General features: G+C 37.4%; 1 protein-coding gene across 5 annotated transcripts in view; it reads right to left on the bottom strand.

The window, feature by feature from the left end:
* The window catches only part of VTI1A (vesicle transport through interaction with t-SNAREs 1A), a 282,424-nt gene that overhangs the window by 93,929 nt on the left and 171,486 nt on the right, over nucleotides 1-17,009 (bottom strand). For 3 of the 5 annotated variants that reach the window (XM_063132657.1, XM_063132654.1, XM_063132656.1), the window contains 2 exons: nucleotides 16,671-16,741; nucleotides 13,682-13,743 (listed from right to left, as the gene is read on the bottom strand). In XM_063132657.1, coding sequence (XP_062988727.1) covers nucleotides 13,682-13,743; nucleotides 16,671-16,741 — 133 coding nt within the window. Of the gene's footprint in view, nucleotides 1-13,670; nucleotides 13,744-16,670; nucleotides 16,742-17,009 lie in introns of all 5 variants that reach the window. The other 2 variants (XM_063132658.1, XM_063132659.1) reach the window with 1 other exon arrangement.

Below are 17,009 nucleotides of genomic sequence, written 5' to 3'. Positions count from 1 at the left end.
ACTCATATTGTTCCAACATTTAGATGTTTCACAACACTGAAAGAGGAAGTATTCAATCCATCTTGATTCAACAGAACATGCCCAATTATTACGAACCTGCTTGGATCCAGCAAAGGCTGATCTCTTCCATCACACACACACACAGTAAACAACTAAGAAGAAGAATCATGGCAAAAATCATTTTGCCATGATTTACGCTCATGGCAAAAATCCTAATCAAGGAAATTTCTGTGCAGCAAGCCCCTTTGTTCCTTTGGTAGGAAGGACTGGGAATTTGGATCTATGCTTCAGGATTACCATGTTAGGTTGTTAGCCTAAAAACATCTCATATTCTGTTCATGTGCTTTTCCTGTATTCTTTCAGATATTTGTCCAAAATACAGATGTCTACGCTGGTCCTTTGAAAACTATGATCAAATCATGCCAAAGGCAAAGAGAAAGTATCTCTTGATATAATAGCATTTTAAATAATGTTCACCTGAAAATGTTAAGTGCTTTCTGAAATAGTAATCTGTAGGATAAATGCCTAAATCATGATTCTAAACATTTGTTCCAATGAATCTGCCTACATGTGCATTGCAGTACTATATTATGGGCTGCCAGCTCAGTTTATATGGACAATGTGCCCTACTTCACTATGCAGTCATATAACCCAGTGTCAAATAATGGGGCCACCGTTTAATCTGGAGTGGAATCTTCAAGCTGTGCCTCCCTCCAAATTATTTCACTATGAAGGAAAACAACTTCCTGTCTAACAGAACTTCAAATCAGTGATCCTTTCAGTCACAGAGATGTCATCTCATTTGTAATAACTATGAAATATTTCTTTAGCTTTAACCAATGAAACAGGACAGTGTGCATATTCCAAGGATGGATGTTCAGAAATGCCTGCAGTATTTGATGGTGTGTGATTATGAAACAGTCTTTTGTTCTCAGAAGTTCATGATGGATATCTATAACTCTTTTTGTTGTGGAGATAAGGCCAGCCTTGTCTCACTAACTGCCATTTCAAAGGAGGATTCACAGTAGTTTGACTCTTGATCTGTGAGGCAACTCGCTCGACCACCTGCATGAGATACGCACTGTTACTGAGCTTGCTTTGTACCATCTTATGAACACAGCAGGCATTTAAAACAAGTAACAAGTTGATATGTGAAGGCACCAATTTATACAGCAAATGTTTAATAAAAATATGGCTTCTTTAATAGTTAAGTGTGTAAAGTCTATATATATTGTTTATGGATTATATCATTCAACAAAACTCATGGCGAAAAGTCTCAGTCATCCTACAGTGAGTATTATAGTCTGTGGTAAAAGGAGAATGTAAAGTATTACATGGTATAGCTAGCAAGGCTGGGTTATAAAATGTTGCTCAAGTATTCATGCTGAGAGGCCACTAATTGTAGGACTTATTATTATTATTATTATTATTATTATTATTATTATTATTATTATTTCATCATCATCATCATCATCATCATCATCACCATCCTGTAGCTGAAGTTCTCAGGGGGATATGCATAATATAAGGAAATAAAGTAAAATAATGATCAAAACTGTGATAACATATTAAAAGCTTTTTAAAGAAAGCTTTAAAAGCAGCAACAATAATTTGACACAACAAATGCAGCATTAAACATAATAGTTTTAATATTAATTTAATGCAAGCAGTGTTTAAAAGGCCAGGAAGAATAATAAGACCCTTGCCTGGTGCCAAAAGGTAAACATGAGAACAGGACCATTATGTGGGGGTCCTTGGTTCAGGGCCTCAGATGATGATCTCAGGCCATGGAAAGGAAGATATGGTTAGCCCAAAAGTTTGGGGCCAGGTTATTTGAAGGAATGCCTCCTCCCATATGTACCTGCCCAGACCTTAAGATCATCTACAGGGGCCCTTCTCCATGAGCCCCTGCCAAAGGAAGTTAGGCAGGTGGCTACTAGAAGGAGGGCTTTCTCTGCTGTGGCACCCCGGTTGTGGAATGAGCTCCCCAGAGAGGTCCGCCTGGCACCTACACTGTACTGCTTTTGTAGCCAGCTGAAGACCTTTTTATTCTCTCAGTATTTTAACACTTAATTTTAACTTAAATTTAAATTTTACTGTTCTAACTCTGTATTTTAATCTTATATCAATTTTGCTGCGTGGTTTTATACTGGTTGTGCTTTTTATACTTTATTTTGTAATAGTGTTTTTAACATGTTAGTTGTTTTATTATGGTTTTAATTTTTGTGAACTGCCCAGAGAGCTTCGGCTATTGGGCGGTATAAAAATGTAATAAATAAATAAATAAATAAATAATAAATAAATAAATAGAGGTGGCCCTTTAAATACTGTGGCTCCAAGCCAGGAATACTACATAGAAATGGACTAAATATAAGGCATTTCAATGTTAAAATTATACTGAAAAAGAAAAATCAATAAGGCAGTCATATATATATATATATATATATATATATATATATGTCTTACTATATATATATAGTCTTATATATATAGTAAGCTAGGGCTTACTGCCCTAGCTCCTTTCAGAATTTAGCCTCCAAGTATTCAAAGAACATGTGGAAGTGGAAGCACGTGTTCCTGTCTCCGCCATTTCCACTATTATTATTATTTTTTATTTATATAGCACCATTAATGTACATGGTGCTGTACAGAGTAAAACAATAAATAGAATAAAACAATAAATTTCCACATCAAGACCTTCACAAATATGGAAGGCCTGAAGGAGAAACCTATATGTGCTCAGCTGTTGGCTATGGAGCCTTGCTGTCCCTCCACATATTATTATTATTATTATTATTATTATTATTATTATTATTATTATTATTATTTAATTTATATAGCACCATCAATTCAATTTTCATTGAATGCATGGTGGCTCATTTCAGAAGAAGGTTCCTGTCTCAGGTTAACAGTGCCTGCCAAACTGCTGATTAGGGCAGACATAGATGAATTCTATAAACAATTTTGGGAATATTCTGCAGTCTGAAATAACACCAGTCACTTCTAACGTTTCAAATTAGGGATTCTTAGCATTCTTTTATTTCAGCTGAAAGCTACCTTATGCACCAATGAGATATGCAAAGGAGTATTACTCCAGCAACAGAAAACCTCACGATGCAGTAAAATGATGCATCTCCACCACCTAGTATCAAGTATTCATTATTTTAATATTACTGGTACAAGACACCATCCATAAAGCCATAAAGACTTAGTTTCTCTTTTTAAAATGATGTTTAAGCATCTTTAGGGTTTGTGTGGCGTCAGTCATCCTGAGGAATTTCATGTGTCCTGAACTCCCCTCATTCTCTCAAGATATGTATCTGCAACACTTTATGCCAACCTGTGTGTGCAGAACGAAGGATCTTGTCTGGCTATGTATCCTTCTTTTGGCTCCACCTAGTTTGCCATGCATCCTGGAAGATTCTGGCTGAGGTCCACTGTTGCCTACAAATGGTACTAAAATACTTAATATGAACAAGCAATTTCTGCACATGAGAATTTGTCTAATAGCTACTAAACCAAAACATCTGTCAGATAGTCCTTGGAATGACAATGGTCAAGATATTCACATCTGAAGAGATTTTTGGATTGGGCACTCATCAAATGAGATCACTTGAGACTAGATACCTGAAACTACCTAGACTTCTAGTCTTGTGTAATTTAGCTCTAGAACATATACAGAGTACAAATCCAAAGTCTGTAAACAAGATCATTTCCCCAAGTACCTATGAGCTGCTTTGCTGGTAATTGAAAGAAGAATGGGATACAAATATTGAAATAAATAAAATGAGATGAGGATGAAATGAGAATGAGATTTGGCTTGTCCCAAAGCAGTTATAAAATTAATCACTGTACCAAACTTTAGATACAGAGATATAAAACATTATATCTTACTTGTCTACTTCAAGAGAAGTACTATTTGAGCACTAGCTAAATTGGGTAGATAGCCTCTTAGGATTAGTCTATGACATATTGCCACCCCATTTATGGGAGAAGGGATTTTGGCAATTTTCCAGGGTTGAAGGATAAATTTAGTGCCCCATCAGCATAATTCCAAGCGGTATTCTGGGGCGGGGGATGACAACTGCCAGTAGGGAGCTCCTTAGAGAACGTAAGAACCTTGCTGGATGAAACTAAAGGCTTAGTCCAACATCCTTTGCTGCTAGAAAACACTAGTAGCAGCAAATAATAAAGGTGAAAGTGAGGTTCACCTGACTTTCACCCCTGAAGCCCTACCCCAATTTAACAAAAAGCTAAAAACAACAAGTTTGACCTAGTATTAGACTAGTCCTAAGTCAGTCACCTGTCTGTGCAAGCATTTTTATGTGAACAGGCTAAAATCCAATTTCTGAAATGGTAGAATATTACTTCAGAGACAGAGATGACTACTTTAACCATATCCATCTAATACTAGATATATTATAGTTTTCCTTCCATGACAGTTGACAAAACATCACATAAAATTAACTGTTCATACAATCTGGCACAACTTATTGAAGTATTGGCAAGCCAATAAGCTAAGTTTGCTATGACCATGTAAACACTTTAGTAACTATTGGGAAAATTCAGCTGCACAGAAATTGCTTGTTCACATTACAACTATTTGTAGCACCTCTTTCTTGGCCTGAGATGTACATTTTTATGAAGTATACAGATGTGCTTTAGGGTCTTCATTTCTACTTTGGCATATCACTACGAATTTTGACATGTTGAGGCTTCAAACTACAATCTCCTTGAAGGCTGTAACCTCTTAATGATACTAAGCATGTCTCAATGAACAGTGCAAACACAGGGGTTAGATTATGTTTAACCCAGTGTGATGTATCACATTTTTTGTACATGTTGTCTGAATGAACTAGTACAGGGAAGCATCCACTGGGACCCTGTTCTTTTTGTAGGAGCATAACTGTGATTTGGATAATGGTCTTTCCAGCTGTGCAGATGGTCAAGGTTGATGGAGGAGGACAAATAATTCCAGATGATATAGAAAGGAAAAATAATGAAAGCAAGTACATGTACATTTTTGAAAGAACAATGTAGAAACAGCAGATAAAGAGATGTACTTAGATCATAATCATATGTTCACATATGTCCAAAATAAAACTTCAGATATAAACCTAATATGCCGTCCAAAGATTGGGCTTCACACCTTGCCATAAATGTAACATGAATTCAACAGAAACACTACACAGCTTTTTCACATTAAGGGTTGGATCAATTAACTGTGAATTGTGTTCCATTTGTGCAAAGGGACATTCATTTGTCCCACTTCAGCTGCCTGCACTACCCCGCCCCCCCAAAAAAAAGCTGCTAAGGGATTAGGACCTTTCAGAAGAGCATGGGATGGCTGTGGGGGGCTAAAGAGGGAGGGAAGGAAAAATTGGCAAAATCCACAGGGCACCCTTCATGAGAATAGAAGTGCCTTTCTGCTCCTCCAAGGCATCTTTAGAACCAAACTTAAAATTGTGTGGTTCAACGTTATAATTTCTAATCCACTATGTTAATATGAGGTAATAAAATATAGTAAAATGCAAGTAAAAACAAAATCAGTAAACATCAATGAAAACAATAAAAAGGACCAACTAAAGCCAATTACAGCGTGTTTACATGTCAGCTTATGTGCCAAAAATCTGTCTAAATAAAAATGTTTTTGCAGGGTGGCCAGAGAGGGGGGCTAGCTAAACCTCTCTTGGCAAGGAGTTCCAAAGCCTGGAAGAAACCACTAAGAAAACTGAAGACCATTTCACATGTTAGGTTTTATTAAAGTGTGCACCTAAATTATTTTTAAGTGTGTACCTTAACATATATTTAGCCCTCAAAGGCTTTTATGAAAGCCTTCGAGGACTAAATGCTCCATGGTTACACATAGTTTTAATTGTTTTTAATTATTGTATTGCTTTTAAAAATTTTTTATGGGTTTTAATTTGTTGAGGATTTAATACATTTTTAGCTGTGTAAATTATTTATATTTATATTGTTCTGATTTGATCTGTATACCACCCTGAGATCCCAATGATAACAGGGCGGGATACAAATATTTTAATAAAATAAATAAATAAACGAATAAAATGTAATTAGTGAATGAAGCAAACACTCTTTCAAAACAACTATACAAATATACTTATCAGAGAGCCATGACTAGCCATAGCTCCCTATGAAGTGCAAACATTATTATTATTATTATTATTATTATTATTATTTATTTATTTGTATCCCTCCTTTTGCCCAATATTGGGCCTCAAGGCGGCTTTACAAAATTTCAAACATATACATTTTAAAACCTATGAAAAGAAATATACAAAAGTTTAAAATATATTAATTATATTACAATATTAAAATATTAAACATTTAAAATACACGACAATTTTACAAGTCCTTATCATAGACTGAGGCCCAGATTATTCGCTAAAGTCCTGCCAGAACATAGAAGTTTTTGCCTGCTTCCGAAAGCACAACAAGGAGAAAGCCAGTCTAACTTCCCCGGGAAGAGTTTGAGAGCACTGGAGTAGCCACCAAGAAGGCCCTCTCCCATGTTCTCACTAGGCGTGCCTGTGAAGATGATGGGACTGAAAGAAGGGTTTCCTCAGAAGATCTCAAAGCACGGGCAGTCTCATAAGGGAGAATACAGTCTTTCAGATAACCTGGACCTGAGCCATATAGGGCTTTATAGGTCATAACCAGCACTTTGGAAGCCAGTGGAACTGTTTTAACAGGGGAGTTGTATGCTCCTTGTAACCAGCCCTGGTCAACAATCTGGCTGTAGCTCTTTGAACCAGCTGGAGTTTCCAAACACTCTTTAAAGGCAGCCCCAGGTAGAGCACGTTACAGTAATCCAATTGGGATATAACTAAGGCATGTGTCACTGTGGCCAGGACCGACATCTCTAGGAGCGGGCGCACTAGCTTTAACTGTGCAAATGTACTCCTGGCCACCGCCGAAACCTGGGCATCCAGGCTCAGGGCTCAATCCAGAAGTACATCCAAGCTGCAGACCTGCCTTCAGGGGGAGTGTAACCCCATCTAGCACAAGCTGAATCCCCATTCCCTGATCTGCCTTTCAACTGACCAGGAGCACCTCTGTCTTGGATATTCCCAAACATGGTCTCAAACCTGGGTATGCTGCCATGAAATATATGAAATTGCCCTAAAATACTTTAACAAATCCTGTCTGTTCTGTATGTTAAAAAAGGGAACAAGTGATTTGTTGGACTTAAAAATTGCTTCTTAATTTACAAAACAATATCTTCTTTAATATAGAAGAGATTATTATGCAGTTAAAAGGAGAATATAGAACCTGATATACAAGATGCATTTTAAAAGAAATTCTTCCTGTTAAATGAAATTGATATATTCCCTTTCCCCAGGATAACTATATTCTTTTATTTGAACTTCCTCAAAGGTTTGCTTGTTTTCTGGTTGGAATGCCTAATAATCAAGTCTGTTCACCCTTAGGAATTGTACTGACATTACATTTAAGTCTTCCAGATGTTTTGTCCATCACTTCAGAAAAAAAGACTACCCACTGAAAAGGAAACATATTTTGTTTTCCTAATTACACTGCAAATATTCTAATCTTTCTAATTATAGTACAAATATTCAACAAGTTTAAGCTGAAAATCCCCATATCATTTAGGTAGCTAATGTCTCATGTTTTGATACCTTCCCCTCCATAGTTTTCTGGTTCTACCTTTTTTTTTTTTTTTTTGAGACAATGCAACCATAAGTTTTTATGATATTTAAAATTTGCATTAAGCAGTTATGTCATTTTCTACTTTAATTTGTAATTCCATTCACAATATATATATTTAGGCTACTTATTGGAAGTATAAATGATAGTATGTGAAAACATGGTTATTGCAAGTCCAGACAGGAATGGAACTCATACCAATTGCTGGAAATAACATAACAGAAGGAATTTGACCAACTAGACTGCTGGATAAAGGAGGCTTTATTCTTGCATATATTAGTGGTTGTCATGAAGGTGTTGGCAAATCACCCAATCTATCAACAGAGTGTTGAGCGTATATGGCCCTATTTTCATCAGCCAGAGCTCCAGCCCCTCTCCTGGTTAAAATTAAATTTGAAAAGGGGCCTTTTTATAGAGGCAGATGCATTCACCAGTCTCCAAACACCTCATGTGTAACTATTTTCAAGATGAAAATTATCAAAAAGTAGAGTTATTAAGAAAGTGGGATGCTCTACTAGGGGGAAATGTTCCTCAGTTGAGAGTGCAGTTGTTTTTCATCTTGTTCCTTGTACTCTGCAAAATGTTGCAAAAATAAATAAATAAATACTTAACAGGACACAACACTAAGTGTATCCAAGGATATAACAACACATAGTTTTGTTTTCTGTCTTTATCTTTTGCTTAGAATCTAACCAAAGATATTCAATTCTTCTGTTTTTGTGACTACTGAATAGAAATTCGATGGGTGCCCACAGAAAATGTATTTAGAAGAATATTACATTTTCTGTCAGTCTTTCTTAACTGCAAATGAGGTTGGAGATTGAAAAAAGAATTTAGATGTTATGTTTTTGTTATGTGCAACCAGATAGAATTGTATTGATTGTGGGAGACATTTGTAAATATTGATGAGTACTTAGTTCCATTTTGGAAACATGGCAATGTTGTGATTATGTAACAGTAAGAGTGGAGAAACCTCTCATTGAAAACCTGCATGGTGTACTGGTTAGAGTGTTGGACTGGGACTAGTAAGAGGAGGATTTTGGTCCCTAATTAGCCATGAAGCTCACTAGGTAACTTTGGGCCAGTCTCTGACTTTCAGCCTGATATACCTCACAGGTTTGTTGCAATGATAAAATGGAGAGGACGACGATCATGTACGCCACATTGGGCTCCTTGGAGGAAAGGAGGGATGTAAAAGTTAACAAATAAATATTGCATCCAACTTCCTAAAGAGCTGGTCAGTTCATTCTGCCTCTTTGGAAAATATAACAATAATAACAATAAAAATGGCAATATAATAATAGCTAGCAGGCCTTTTGAGTATAGAAGCTCCCATCTTACATGGCAATGTGTCCCCCCACAACACGTGCACACGCACACACACACACACACACACGGCTGAAATGTGACATCAGAAACAAGATCAGGAGTCTGAGGCTCACATTTTGAACTTTAAAAAATGATCTGGAAAGGAAATTGCATTGTTAAGAATAATGCAGATATGTCTACATACATGAAATATAGTTGCTCAAACCACAATAAACTGCTCAGTTTTTCCTGTAAATTCCTATATAACTGTGACTTGAAGAGGCACAAAAAATGGATGGCTCATCTCCAGCTGGCTGTATCATAAGTCAAGGCTAGGTAACAATTGTTAACAGCTGATTTAACTAGTGCATATTAATTAATATTGACATTGATATTTTCCTCCATCAACATACACAAAGTATGAGAAAATGCTAAATTAACCTGAGATTCTTCCACATTCAGCCTTCACTCAACACAAAGACACCTGCTTTAAACAAAATTCTTTCTAAATATTTATCTTGTCAGTGCCAGAATGGGTATTGGGAGACAGAGGAGAAAAGTAGTTAGTCAGAGGTGGCATTTCAAGAAAGAAGGTATCTATCATTTCAAGATAGAAGGTATCTCTGTTTCAAGATAGAAGGTATTTCAAGATAGAAGGTCTGAGATGAAGGCCAAACAAAGATTACTAATCCAGGAATTAGATTAGAAACTCACTGCAGAATATCATGCCCTTAATCAAGGTGGTAAACATATGCTTGCAAAATGTCTCAGCAGATTCAACATGCAGTAAGGAAGCTTTGCCCACTTCAACTTAGCAACCTTATTTCCACATAGTAATTGGGTAAAATAAAGCTCTCCACCACTTGATACAGCAATTAAGTGCATGTCTGCTTGGGATCCAGAAGTAAGCAACATCAGGAAGGACCAACTGCCACTTTCTGGTAATTATAAGTTTCCAGCAATTGTACCTGATCTAGATCTTTGCTGAAAGTTCTTTTCATTTGAAGGGGGGGGGGATCTCTTATGACTGCATTTCAAGTGATCCTAAAAACACACACATTCAAAACTGCTGACTCTGGAAAACTGCTACAGAGCTTTGTCCTTATGTATATAAAAATATTTAAATTACTTCATGAATTTACCTGTTTGAGATAGGGGATAATTTTCGCTGTGCATTACACCAGGCACACTTCCCGCAATATAAACCAAGTCAGCACAAGGACAGAAGCATGCAAAGCTATGTGACTTTCACCAATGCATTCATTTGCTGGAATGAAAGTTGAACTTGCCCCTCTAGCCTTATGGGTACATCTGGGGGCTTCTTTTGTACAAAAAAAGAAAAGGGAAATTAAATGCCTTTTTAAAATACAAAAAAGTTATGTAAAAAATTTTTTACTACATAATCCATTTGTCTAAGAACAGGGCTTTATGAATATTTTACAAAGGTCACATTTTTCATTTGGCTTACGGAACACTTATAAACTGTGACTCCCAAGCACACAACAGTGTCAAAGGTTACCGCGTGTTTTTCTTTCGCCCTCACTAAATTACTTGCAAATGTATTCAAACGCAATGTGAGAAGATATTTTATTTTACTGAAAATAACAGACTGCACTCGCCTGAAAGAAAAGCTGAGGTTCATCAAGCATAAACATGGGGGGAAAATACATTGGTTTAGAAACCCATAAATCCTTATTTGAATCTGCCAACCTGAAAGCGAAGTAAAGCCCGAAAAAACTATTTTTCTTAAATGCTATGTCTGATTAAGCCATACTATTAAGTGACAGCTGAACTTTAACATTAATATGATATTATTTAAATAACTGTATGACTTTTTTTTTACACTAAAAATGATGAATGATTTTTGGACAGCTCAATTGACATAAAGCAAGAAAACCCTTTAATGAGATTTGACAAAATGGAGACATATGCAGAATATTCGTTACAGCTCATGTCGCAGGGCCCTTCCAGGGGAGGATATAGGTTTGCCCATGGAGTTTTTTATTATTATTTTGATTGTCTACAGGCGCTGAACCATCTCTTTCAATTGCTGCTTCCTTTCTCCATGGATTTTGAATTTAGCTTGTGTCATTTACATATTACTCTTAATCAGAGAATTTTGTACGCTATGGTTCAGAGTCTGAATTGTGAGAAGTTTATGAAATGGAAGCAAGAGTCACCGTTATCTTAACCTTTGTCAGCTGAATATACAAGTAAGTAAAAACCAAAACAAACACAAGGTATTTTCATGATAAGATTAAGGGTTGCTATATATTTTAAATCACTTCATGTGTACCTATCACCACTTGGCAAGTTGTTCATGTGCAGTAACTTGCCTTATGGATCAAGCAATTTTCTCCAAGTCACTGTATACCTTTGTCCATTTGTGGGAGCTTAGAAAAAACTGGGGGAATGTCATGATAGGCAGCTGCACACAACTTGCCACACAGAGAGGGTTAAAATGGCCTCCAAAGGATGATAGTACCATGTATTTGTCTGTGGAAGGTAATTATGCACTGAAGAATAACATTAAATTGTTTGGAACTAGTTTTCAAGGATGGTGAAATTTTATGCATTAAACCATATTGGATTTCACATATATTTCAAAAAGGGTTCTGAAATAAATAAATAAATCTATCTATCTATCTATCTATCTATCTATCTATCTATCTATCTATATCTTTAGACTGGGCATTTAGACTTTGGAAAGTCTTGTAGAACAGCCAATTAATATATACTCCCACTGAACTCCCACTCATACTTTGTGAACTTGAATAACACACTTTTTAAAAAACCTAGTTAAATATGATGATTGCAAATAATTGCTAAACAATGTCACTAAGTAAAGTTATGTGGCAATGGTGTATAAATTTAATTGTAATTGGTTTATTTCTATATTTCCCAGGCAGAATACAGATCACATTTTTGAGGCATTCTGGGGCATATCAATACTACTGCATTCTAACAATGGGTTTGTGTGATGAAGTATTTAACTCAAAGCCTGATGGCTTAGCAGATTTATTACTAATACTTTTAGTGTGAGCTTATTGTTTATTTGGACTTCCAAAAGGCTTTTGACCAAAGTCTCTTGAGCAAACTTAGCAGTCATGGAATAAGAAGAGAGGTTGTCCTCTTATGGATCAGTAACAGGTTAAAGAACAGAAAGGAGGGAGTAGGAATAAATGGTCAATTCTCCCAGTGGATAGTGTGGGTCCCACAGGGATCTGAATTGGGACCAATGCTTTTCAACTTGCTCATGAATGATCTGGAATTAGGAGTAAGCTATGAAATGGCCAAGTTTGCCACTGACACCCAAATATTTAGAGTGGTTAAAATAATATAGAATTTTGTGGAGCTCCAACAGGATCTCTCCAAACTGGAACAGTGGGCATCCAAATGGCAAATGTAGTTCAATGTAAGCAAGTACAAAGTGATGCACGTTGGGGCAAAAAATCCAAACTTAAAGAATAACCTGATGGGATCTGAGCTAGTGGTGACCAACCAGAAAAGTAATCTTGTGGTTGTGGTGAACAGCTCAATGAAATGTCAGCCCAGTGTGCGGCTGCTGGAAAAAAGGCAAACTCTATGTTAGGCATAATTAGAAAAGGAATTGAGAATAAAACTGCCAATATCGCATTGCCTTTAAACACATTTATAGTGTGACCACACTTAGAATACTGTGTACAGTTCTGATCACCACACCTAAAAAAAAGATATGGTAGAGCTGGAGAAACTGCAGAAAAGGGCAACTAAAATGCTCAAGGGGCTGGAGCATCTCCCCTATGAGGGAAAATAACAACAGTTGGGATTGCTTAGCCTGGAAAAAGGAGGGGATGGGGACACGTGATAGAGGTGTACAAAATTATGCATTGTGTGGAGAAAGTGTATAGTGAGACATAATTATTATTCCATAATACTAGAACCAAGGATCATCCCATGAAGCTGTTCGGTTTGAGATTCGGAACAGATAAACAAAGTACTTCTTCAAACAGCGCATATTTAAATTATGGAATTCACTACCACAAGATGTAGTGATGGCCACCAATTTTGATGGCTTTAAAAAGGGATTGGATAAATTCCTGGAGGAGAAGGCTATCAATGGCTACTAGTCTTGATGGCTATGTGCTACCTCCAGTATCTGAGGCAGTAAGTCTGTGTAACCAGTTGCTGGGCAAAATGGGAGGAAGGGTGCTGTTGCACTTGTGACCTGCTTGTGGGTTTCCTAGTCGACAGCTGGTTGGCCACTGTGTGAACAGAATGCTAGACTAGATGAATATTTGCTGAGATGGCACAACAGAGTGACATCCTCTAGCGTATGTGTATGGATGCAGCCACTATGCCAGGGCATTATGGGAAATAGGAAGCATGTGTATATACTTCACATATCCCAATCCAGCCTGCTCTTCATTGCTCAGTGATAGATGGGAAACTTGGAGCATGTGTTCCTTGTTCTAGTGGAGCAGGAGGGATCAGCACAGATTTGGGAAATGTGCACAGGTGTCTACATCCATATATCACTATGTACTAACAGCATATGTCTTGAGTGTGGGATGGGGAGAGAAACATTGCCCCCCCTTTTTCAGCAGGCACTGCCCCAGCATGGAGAAGAATCTATGAAATGTATTTAACTTACAATGTATATATGAAAGAAAGAAAAAGAAAGAGAGGGTCCCTACCTTGCCCTTACCTTCGTAACATTCCTGTAAGGATCCTTGAACTCTTGCCCAAGTTTGCATCTGTTTCTCTGAGCTGTGGAGAAAAAACAAATTCTAAGATTGCAAATGACCCAATATGTAAAGAGATCTTTTTAAAACCACCACCACCACCAAAATAATCCTTATTGCTTATTGTGGCATGGTATGTTATGTTTCTTCATGGGTTAAAGGGAGAAAAAGAAGGAGGGGCTATGTCCTCTGGGAGAGGCACTTCAGTTTCTACTTCAACATGGCTGTTGTTCTTTCTTTTATACACTCTGCACAGTGTCAAGAGTGGGGTGATTTCTTGACCCAGCAGAAGAGAATTGAGGGGGAAACAAGAAAGACAAAGAATTCCAGGAGGCAAGAACAGTGAGTGGAAAACTAAAAGAAAAAGGAACCACGAAGTAAAAGTTTAAAATCAGAAAAACAGAGCAGGGAAGAACCACTGCAAAAAATAGAAGAGAAAGTACAAAAAAGAACCAAGTGAGGGAAGGCAAAGAGAGTCACCTTGAAATCACCAGAGAGCTAAATGAGAATTAAATGGCACCTGTTTATAAAGCTATGGGATCGTATAACACAAATGCCTTGCCTTCAAAATTTTGATTTTTAAAATTCAAGCAGCTAGTCTTTATTTTATATACTCTACATCTATTGTATGTGTTAATATTTTTCAATAAATAGTTAAAAATGAACCTGCAAAGAAAAACTAAATTTGCCAACAAATAATCTGAGCAGGGTTTCAACCTTAGAACCTGTTTTCAATGCCAGGTCTTAGCAATGGAACACACAATATGACTTGGTAATAAAGAAAAAATGTTGCTGTGGAGATTGGCATTTCTCTGAACACTGATCAACTATATTCCCTTTGTTTCCAGTTTGGAATTGGGGACAGGACTTCCAGCTTAGACTTTGCAGCATCCAGAAAGGTATGAGCACCAACATCCTTCTTTATAGAAATTAATCGCTGAGAATTGTAAATAAGAGGCCAGAAGAGTTAAAAAGAAGAAGCTAATTTTCACTGTGTTGATTCTGATAACTTGAACAACCAATTCATGTTCTGATAATTTCATAATATGATAAACTTTCTGACCACTGAAGGCTACTATCTATGAGATGAAAAGACAGCATCTATGTAGAACAAGAGGCAATGAAAGCTTCAGATGAGAAGGTTACTACTATACTTCCAATATTGTAGACACACTTTTTACCTATCCTAAGTGGTTTTTACTCATTCACAACTCTGAGAATGTTCTGGTGAGTGACAAGCAGGTTTGCCAAGTCTCTTTGCTGCATCACAGCAAAGAAATTAGTGCAGCTATGACTTTTCCCGAGCATTCCCCCACCAGTCCGACTGTCCATCCTCCTTCCCTATTTTACACTGTATTCCTACTGAATTTCAAAGATTTGTTGCTCAAAGCCTCTGAATAGGTAGGGGGTGGCGGCGGAATGTTAGCCTATTTGTAGAATACTTCTATCCGTTCATTCTTCCATTATATTGTGTTATTGTTCAAGATAGGAATGATCCACAAAGCTTGCCTTAGAATAACTCGGAAACTATCCAAAAATCTTCCCCATGTCCAAGAGGTAATGCTTTCTAGCAATCTCTCCCACAGTCCCTCCCTGCCGCTACAGAAGCTGATGAAATGAAGCCCCCACCCCCCACCACTGAATTTTGTCCTCCTTCCCACCTTCATATGCAAGCTAATGGAGTGAAGCTACTCCATCAGCTTGTACAGGGTGGGAGAAGAAAATACTGCAGGATTGAAACCTGAAGTTCTTCTCCAGGATGGACTGAAACATGAGCTAAAGGATAATTTGGGGGGTGTTAGCTTCTCTCTCCTTTGAGGTGGGCTTTAATGAAACTTTGAATGTGTTTTTTTCCCTGAGCCTGACTAAGGACAACTTCACCAACAGCATTTCTACTTATCATTGTATTAAATTTTAGCTGGTTTGATTTTACTGTAGCAAAAATGTTCCTTGATTCGGCCACCTTTCAGATGAATAAATGAAACTGCCTTATATTGAGTCAGGGCATTGGTCTCTGTAGCTCTGTATTGTCAATACTGACTGGCAGTGAATGCCCAATATTTCAAGTAGGAGTGTTTTCCAGCTTTACCTGGAGATGCTGGGGAGCAAACTTGGGACCTTCAGTGGAAAGTCAATCAAGCAACTTTATTGTTAGTCAGTAATTTGAGAACCCATAGCTCATTGCTAGAGGACATACTTAGTATCTCAAAATGATACTCATATTCTGCTTGTGTTCTACAACAATTCCAAGATCCTTCTTGTTTGTAGTATTGCTGAGCCAAGTACCCCTCATCTTGTAACTGTGCATTTGGTTTCTTTTTCCTAGGTGTAGAACTTGGCATTTATCCCTATTAAATTTCATTCTGTTGTATTCAGCCCAGCGCTCCAGCCTATCAAGATCACTTTGAAGTTTGTTTCTGCTATTTTGAGCTGCATTAATAGAAGTATAGCTTCCAAATCACATGAGGTACTGGTTCCACTCTATTCAGCACAGGATAGGCCTCATCTTGCGTATTGCGTCCAGTTCTGGGCTCCACAATTCAAGAAAGATGCAAACAAGCAATTGCCTAGGGAGGTTGGAACCAATTGCCTAGGGAGGTTGTGGGCTCTCCCACACTAGAGGCATTCAAGAGGCAGCTGGACAGCCATCTGTCAGGTATGCTTTAAGGTAAATTCCTGCAATGAGCAGGGGGTTGGACATGATGGCCTTATAGGCTCCTTCCAACTCTACTATTCTATGATTCTATGGGAATGAGCACTGAATGAAACTTGGATATGAACTTCAATTTATATGGATGAATTGAAACTTGGTCTGAAAAAAAGGGTAAATGCCATCTCCATCCAGCTGTGCAGCAAGAAAAGTAGTCGTTACTCCTTTACCATGAATTCTGGTGATAATCATTGTACTGCATGCAAAGCTGCAAACAAATTGTTTCTTATAGTTGAACTTACTCTTTCTCTAGCACGCTGAATCTTCTCTCTATCATGGCTGAGGTTTTCCAGTATGTCCTGACCAATCTGTTCTGCAGGAAAACAAAAACAAACCAACAAAAACTCAAAATCATGAAAAAATGGAGAGTACTACTGTAAAGAGGAAGATTAAAATCTAATTGATATTACTAAAGTCTTCAATGGATGCAGAACCACAGCCAACAATGAAATACTGGGGAAAACACAAATTGTATTAGCACAGGGGTGGGCAATGTGGTCTTCCAGATGTTTGATCTACAACTACCATTCGATCTAGCCAGCATAGTCATAATGAGGAATGATGGAAGTTGTAGGTCAAAA

The sequence above is a fragment of the Elgaria multicarinata genome, chromosome 8 (genome assembly GCF_023053635.1).
Source record: "Elgaria multicarinata webbii isolate HBS135686 ecotype San Diego chromosome 8, rElgMul1.1.pri, whole genome shotgun sequence".
NCBI lineage: Eukaryota > Metazoa > Chordata > Lepidosauria > Squamata > Anguidae > Elgaria > Elgaria multicarinata.
The sequence above is the reverse complement of the archived record's forward strand: the minus strand, read 5'-3'. Positions and strand labels throughout refer to the sequence as shown.